General features: G+C 33.5%; 1 protein-coding gene across 1 annotated transcript in view; it reads right to left on the bottom strand.

The window, feature by feature from the left end:
- Window positions 1-1,968: 1,968 nt before the first annotated feature.
- Window positions 1,969-8,300, bottom strand: part of CCDC79 (coiled-coil domain containing 79) — a gene marked incomplete at its 3' end in the record, with an annotated part of 16,826 nt that continues 10,494 nt past the window's right edge. Inside the window, exons 13-18 of the mRNA XM_009697106.1 lie at window positions 8,015-8,076; window positions 6,904-6,996; window positions 5,359-5,529; window positions 3,206-3,319; window positions 2,701-2,813; window positions 1,969-2,166 (exon numbers count right to left, since the gene is read on the bottom strand). Of these exons, the coding sequence (XP_009695408.1) occupies window positions 1,969-2,166; window positions 2,701-2,813; window positions 3,206-3,319; window positions 5,359-5,529; window positions 6,904-6,996; window positions 8,015-8,076 (751 nt within the window). The remainder of the gene's footprint in view (window positions 2,167-2,700; window positions 2,814-3,205; window positions 3,320-5,358; window positions 5,530-6,903; window positions 6,997-8,014; window positions 8,077-8,300) is intronic.

Raw genomic sequence — 8,300 nt, 5'->3', positions numbered from 1 at the left:
CGGCGTGGGCGCCGAACTAACTCACACGTTTAGGTGAAATTGCCTGTTATAAATTATTTGCTACTAAAGCAAGCTTTTATTACCACCCAAATTCTTCCATTTTTGTTCTTCTAACAGAACTACAAAGCAAGATCAAGTTTTTTTTTGTAAACATGCTTTCCTTCATGAAAGGCTCATATTCTGCAAATACATACGCCAATATTTAACTATGCCGCTTTCAACAGCTCCATTCAAAGACATCTTTTATAGATGCTTGAATATTGTAATAATATTAACAAAAATTGCAACAGCTGAAAATACTAGAAGACCTATTTACTGTATCACTGGCATCATCTTTACTGCAAGTCTTTCCTTTTTTGGTTATCTTGTGTGTTTTCAAGCGTTTAAGCTACATCATAGTAAAAACCTAGTCCTAATAAGATAACTAAACTTTTTCCATAATAAATTAACTATCAATTAATCAGTCCTTTATCAGAATAGATAAAAAATACAATGGAGTACTAAGGCTATCACTGAAAAATCAAGCTTTCTATAAAAACTGTGTAATCAGCAGAAACGGTGGTTCTGTTCACTCACTTGAATAACACACAAAAAACCATCCAGCTATAAACAGAAGCCAAATTTTATCAGTACCTGCATTCTACTTAGGTCACACTGAAGTACTGTATGTAGGCCCAGGCATGTTATCCCAGTCACTAGTATCAGTCAAGAAATGTTGCAGCTGAACCACACACTACATCTTCTTAGCCAGAAGTTCTGACATTTCCACAAGCTTTCTATTTCAATTTAGTTCCTGTACCAATGTAAGACTTGCCTACTATACGCAGCAGTGTTTAACCATATGTTTGGTGTTTTCTGTCATAGATACATATTTTTTCTGCACATATAGCACATTAAACACACAAGAAAATACTTTACTTGCCTTAAACATTTCACTGATTAAGAGGAAACAAAATCAGACACAACATTAACACCAGTTTTTGACAGTAAATATTCATTTTAGCAATATAGCCTTTTCTTACAAAACTCAAAGCAAACTATAAAAAGATTTAACCAAAAAGCTAAGTCCAATGTTACATAAATCAAATGTTCAAGAAGGTTAAATTAACAAAAACCCATAAATTTTACTGATACAAGTTTTGTTAGCTATGTTAGTCTTATTTTTAAAAAAACTTACCAAATTACATGTAGTTTAAATTTACAAAGCATAACAACTCTGTCAGTGAACGTTATCACTGAAAAACATGAGTCCAAGCCAATCTAAATTCTCCAACAGCTCATGTCGTGACAATACCTCACTGTTAAAAATGCTGTTCTTCAACATTCTGCAACAAAATCCAAAATACCCTTGAAAGATGTCATTTATGATCTTTGTTTTTTTCTTGCCTCTATAAAATGGAGATAAAAGAGAAAATATCAAGACAAATGTTGACACAAAACACTGCACAATTTTAGAAAATGTTTCAGTAGAAAAACACTTGCCCCTAAACACTCCCACACCTATCCAAAGCACAGCAGAAATGCTATCTACTCCGTCCACAGACAGCATCTCTGTGTAAGGAGCGTACATGTTAAACATGGTGAAAACTGCCACAGATTTTCACAAACCATCATCCAAAAAGAGACTGGATGGAGAAAATATCAACTTCCAAATAAAGACAGGGATTAATTTAGAGTCCTTAACTGAAATTCGTATCCTCTTTGTATCCTGTCAGGTGGCACTGGAAGGTTCAAAGGCTCTCTAATATTTTCCCAGTTTAGTTCCCTCTCTCCAAGCACAAGCCCTGATTGAGTTACACCAGGGACCATTCTAATGCCTAGCATGGATAGCATTGAACTGACACAAAGTACAATCCCATGGGTTGCAAATTCCGATAGCTTGTCTTTTTTTGCAAGTCAGTTCAGGGGCAAAAGCTGAAAACTGAGCCAACAGCATATATGATTAATAGAAAATTAAATTATGATTACTTGCAACTGTAACCTGTAGTATTTCTTGGAAAGATCAACACTTGTCCGTCCTTTCTGAAAGGGATAGGACCACAAAATTAAATTCCAGTGATTACCCATTTTTTTCACTCCACTCAAAAGACAGTTAATTTCTTCAGTCGTGAAATCCTTTCGAGTTCTTCTTCTCCTGTTCATGTCCAGGGAACGTACTTCATTGTTCTGCAAATATTTATTTTGGTGTAATTAAAAATTGTGTAAATTTACATACTATTTTGCATTTGGAAGTAATGCATTATTACTGACAATACGATCTTAAGTAGTTCTAAAGAAATTATCACTTTGCCAAGATAACAATGGTTCTTCAAGGTTTCTTCACTGTCACCCACTAACTGAAATACAGTATTTTTCCATGACCTTAACCTTCATTTCTGTCATGCCTACATAGTTTATGCCTTTAGTATGTTTATTCCTTTAGGTTTTTGTTATTTCTCTTCTATGCAAATTTCCATTAGTGCAGGAAAAAAGCATACCTCCATATCCATTATTCAGAAAGGACTGTCAGTTGAAAAATGCTTAACTCAATTCAGGGATAAATCAGTATGACTGGAGTAGAATCATAGAGGAGTATCTTTTTAGTAAGGTTCACTTTGCTACTGGGTTCCTGTTAAAGGTGACTTAATTATGCAATTCATAGTGATTTTATTTGGACATTTATAAATATGTGAGTGTATGATTAGGCTTTGCGTAACTAACCTTATCTTTGTCAAGTGAATATATGCAATTTTCTTTTAAGCGCTGACATTCCTGGTTGCACATTTCTTTGACTCTTTGTCTCTTCAGGTTAGCATCTTGGGTTTTTTTGAAAGCTATGAAATTGTGAACAAGGCCTCCTCTTAGTTACGTTAAACTAACTGAAACCTACTGTAAAATGAATATAGTGTTGTAAAGGAACATTTCTTCTAATTACCTTGAATATGTAAATGTTGCTTTATTAGTAATATCTAATTTTCATTAGATCTTTTTCTCATCATTAACACATGAGAATTATTTATGCATTGGAAGCAACTAGCAAATAATAAGAATTAACTCAAACATCAGTAATAGTATGATTGAAGGAACAAGAACATAACTATTAAAATTCTTAGCCATTTGTCTCCAAGAGCAAGCATTGGGTGCTTTTCTCAATGCCTCGACCTAAATGCAAAACCTGATCTTTAAGTTACGCTTATTATAGAATTAATTTTCTGATAATACTCACACTTTGCATACGTAGGTATCAAGTTATAGTCATCAGTCAACCTAGTATTTTTACTACGTTCATCTCTATTTGAAGTATTAGATTTTTTTTTTCTAATTGGAGTCAAAAGAATACCTTAAAAAAACCCAAACAATAAAACATTATGCATCTTTCTTAAAAAAACACAAAACACAGCTAATGTTTTAGGAATTAAAATTTAAGAGAACCATCTTTTGAGCCACAACTACTATCTGGTCTTGGAAGAAAGACTGGAAAATTCAGTTTATTTCAAAAAGTGTGTACTTGCTAAACGTAATATATTAGTGTAATGGGCTCTTGAGATGAAATAGTTGTTTGGTTTTGTTTGTGTTTTTTTTTTTTTTTTTAAAGACCTCCATGGCTATCATAGCGAAATTAATTTCTGAATCTGGAAGGGAAAAAAATTAAAATTTAAAAAAATCAATCTACTAGCTTTTACCGGAAATTAATTAAAGAACATAACAATGTAAACAAGGTTTTTGGAAATGGGAAACTAAAAATAAATTCCTGATGGGTGCGCTGATTTTACAAAAAGTAATGGTTTTTAAAGTAATATTAATGTTTTAAGTACTGATTTAGAGAGCTGCTTCAGCCCACTTTAAAATTTCTGATCATCAATCATAAGAAAGAGTATTGGTTACTAGTTGATGAATGTAGCAATGTATGACTGTAGTTGGAGCTCTGCAGGATGTACCCACAAACACCACATTCTGAAGAAAATTCCTTGTGAATTATGTAAAAATATGTATCTGCAGAGTAAGGGAAAAAATATAACCATTAACTTTTTTGCTATATCACAGAATAAAATACTGTAAAAGATATGTACTCTGCTATTTACAAATGGACAGTTTTTGTGTATTATAAAGAATACCAGTTTTTACAGGCAACTGACAGTTCTGTAAACACAGAGTTCCTAAACTGCACTGCAGAAACTGATGGAACTTATATTCACTTTTCCATCTCTACCTTGTTAATAATATCTTATTCAACACCTCATAATACAGGACAGGCAAACAGACCTCCTGTACTTAATTTTCTGATAGGTTGTTTTCAGTTACTTGCTCTAGTATTGTTGTATATATTAAGGTTTACCCTTTTAGCTATTTAGCACACAGAAACCCAAGTCCTTAGCAGAGTGCCAAGCAGGAACAGACATATATCAAGGCATAACAGGGTAACACGGCTATGACTGTATAACAGAGTGATGCTGAATCCAGAAACAGGCAACTGTACTGTGTTCTGATCCTGACTATACCTCTCCATTAAAAAAATTAATGCCACAAAACTGAAAAATAGCAGATGGCATGGAAGTAACCCTGACAGGATTCAAAGCAGTATCTACAAAGCAAGTGCTAGATAACTTCATTGTGAACTAATGTGCATAACACAATTTTAGAATTATAGAATATGTATTTTCTGGCCTATTAATATGCAGATTTTTCACAGAATCCACAAAAAACCCTATAATTCCCTATCCACAGGTTCCCCTGTTAAAGTCCTGCAAAAGAATTACTTGGACAGCAAGGGTTTTTTTGCATTGATTTCCAAACCAAGTCCTTACTTTGGAAGCTATCCTTTTTGCTCCTAAAAGTTTGTATTTCTCTATGCAGTCTTTCTTTCTTCACTGGGGTCAGCAGTATTTCTGGAAAATATATAATATGGACACCAGTACAAATGCCAGTAAGTAGTAACTGTTTAATTTTCAAAATGCCTCCTTTAAACCAGAAAAATATAGGATGAGCTTTTATTTAATTCATTAAGAATTATAAGCCTCTTACATCTGTAAGTATGTAATATTAGAATGAAACGACCTTGTTATGATGTCATACATCCATTCACACTTATTTCAACTTAATACATTCCCTTCTATTAGTACTTGCCTAACTCCGGCAAACAGGCCAGAGTCTCATCAAAGCCTACAAGGAGGATATATCAGTGGTGCCAAGAAATACACAAAACTATCAAAACAAAAGTGGCTAGTTCTGGTCTCACTTAGTACAAGTCATTGGTAAATCAAATTAAATGAGTGAGTTTACAAGCACAGGACAATCAGAATCAGATCAAAATAAGTTCAGAATTTTAAATACTATTTAAAACAATAGTTACAATTACTAAAAAAAAAAAATCATAATTACTCTCATGAGCTGCGTATCTACTGTTGTTACAAACAGCCAGTTTGCGAAGTTCCTTTTTATATCTTTCTTCAGCTTCCAGAATGACTTTGTGATGGTCACATTGGTATGGACAACTTTGCAACATCTTGGTAAAGGTTTTACTATTGAAGGACAGTCCTCCTGCTGTACAACCTGGGGGGAAAAAAAAAAAAAGGATATTGTAGAAACAGCAAGCACAAATGCCATAGAAGCCATCACAAAGTCCAGCGTTTTATTCTGCTCACTGTGATCTACTATTTGACCTCCAGTTTTCCATATAAACATCTCAAAAGAGGTTACAGTTTTACGTACTTTCTTGAAAACACTTCCTTCTTGTTTTGTACTTGCTCTCTTAAAGAAAAAAAAAAAAGTGTTTTCAACATGGCCTAAGGGACCAAGTTACACCGCACTTCAACTCCAGAAGTACTAAATGAGGCACAGATCCTCTACAGAAGTAAAAATATTAGTGGGATAGGAAGAAAGGGGCTTAAGTTCCCTTTGCACATTTATCCATGATCCAAAATATAAAAATGCCTTTGATAGAATTTGAAACTTTCTCTGTGTTGTAACAGTTATCTGTATTGACCTGAATAAATGGTAAGTCTAGCTGAGGTATGAATTTCCTCACAGGAAGCCTTCCTGTTCGTTTTTGAGGACATTCCCAGGGTAATTTATGGTTTAGTTATTCTTGGATGTTCTCATAGTTAATTATGTCAGCTGAAGGAGAACTTCTGCACTGTGAGGAATTGTAAGAAGGGCACTGGTACACATCTGCAATATTCTAGGCTATGATAAAGCAGTGCTCAAGCTAAAGCTAAGGTTGAATTTAGTTTGACAACTTGGATTCATATGCCTCAATGACGTTCAAAGGTGAGTTATGGGCACTTTTTTTTTTCCTTTTGGTGGGTTTTTTGGGTTTTGTATTTGTTTTGTTTGTTTTTAATAGAGAGACACAAGCTTGATTACAAAACCCACTTACAAATCCTGAATACCAGAAGCATTCTTATAACCTACTGATAGACCATGTTCAGGAAGTAGAAGATGGGGTAACTGAGGGCTGCAATCATGGACTACTGTAAAACTGACTGCCTGTACTTAATAGCTGTAAGGCAGAGAAAAGAGAAGGGTTGCAGAATAGTTAGGATGCTTAGCAGACGAATACATGAGGGAATCGAGCAGGGCTACGTGCTTTCCCTCCCTCTTTCCGATCAGAGAAAGGAGGAAAACACCCGCTCTTAAGTATTCTTGTAAGTAGTGTGTCATCTTTTAAGCTGTTGTATATTCTGTTTGTTAGTAAACCCACATTAAGAAAAGATACCTAGACTAAAACTGGAATAAGTAAGCTTTATTTCAATATTTATGTTTTATTTTAGGGGCAGAAAAAGGAAAGGAAGCAGTTAAGATATACATAATAGGTAATCCAATAGATGGGTTAAGATTTCTATAATGTCAGTTCACTCACTGCATTGCTGATTCTTTAAGGTTTCTTTTACGGACTCAGGAAAGAAAGACTAAGATGATATTTACCTAAACACCTTAAACTTGCCATTTTATGGGATGCAGATGTCGCTGAAGTACTTTTTTCTTCCTTGGTTATCTCCAAGTAGAATGGATATTGATCTAAATTAGGAAAGAAAAAACGCACTAAGAAAATGCAACCTCTCTTTTGCCATGGTAATCATGCATCAGCGTACCTATATTCAATTGTATTTTCTGTCTGTAGATTATTAAAGTTTAATTTACGTAACAGCAGAAAATCCAAATGAAATACCTCAAGCTGAACAGATTGCATTTACATTTTTGTAAATCCAGAATAATTACATTTAATTCAGTGTTTTTTTCATCACCCTCCCAAAACATATTACTTCAACTTGAACACGGCAAAATAACCCTGTAAACTTACATTGCTTAATTAAGCCCTGTAAACTTTATTTCTATTTGGAATCAGATGCTGAGAGATATGATGTACTGGAATAATACTTATTCTCAATTTAAATAGGTATAACCTGGAGATCAGCTTGGTCATCTGTAAAGTCACCATTCTGGCAAATACTAATCTAATGAATAATTATAAGTTTTATAAATTAACAGGAAAATTATGAATAAAGATTTGATTGAACAGATCCCAATTCTGAAATAAATGTATCAGACTAAGAAGATCAATGCAAATCTGAGGAAAAAAAAAAAATCTATCTTAAACACATGCTCAACATGTAGGAATAGCTTCAGGCAAAAGTCACTCTCAGAGGTAGGTTCTATCCCCAGTCTTACAAGTACAGAACAAAACCAGCATCCTTACGTGTTTTCTATTAATGGCTTTCACTGTTCAGTACAGATTGCATTCAGACTAAATTTAAAACATCTGTGCATGATACATTCATTTGAATAGTTAAAATCAATTAAAAAAAGAAAGCTAAAATATCTATTAGCAGAAAAGTAGAATATTCTCCTGGTAAAACTGTGTACAATATAAAATTCCAAAATATGCAAACAGGTAAAGGATATTATACATAATGTACTCTGTCATCTAATGATACATAACATCTGATAAAAAGTAATGATAAAAGTACACAAAACTAATTAAAATCTCATTAAGAACAAAATTATCTAAGAAAGGAATATGTTTGACTATTTGTACCTGATGTGCATGTCTGCTTCATATTTTTAACAATCTCTGCTGGTTGTTTAAATAAGCGTTCACTGGGAAGATCAAAATGTGAACAAATTTAAAAAAAAAAAAAAATCAAACTTCACAACATATATGTACCTGTAAATTAATACACACATTCCAAGGGCAAAACAAAAAACACATTAAATATACAAAAGATAAAATGCTAAAAAATTGATTCTGATTATCCCAAGTTACCGGGTTTGTGGTATCCACCATGTAATCACTGTGTGTTAGAAATCTGTTTACCAGAGAT

Source organism: Cariama cristata, unplaced genomic scaffold, assembly GCF_000690535.1.
Source record: "Cariama cristata isolate BGI_N322 unplaced genomic scaffold, ASM69053v1 scaffold34533, whole genome shotgun sequence".
Classification (NCBI taxonomy): domain Eukaryota; kingdom Metazoa; phylum Chordata; class Aves; order Cariamiformes; family Cariamidae; genus Cariama; species Cariama cristata.
Note: the sequence above shows the minus strand (reverse complement) of the source record. Positions and strands in the feature narration are given on the sequence as shown.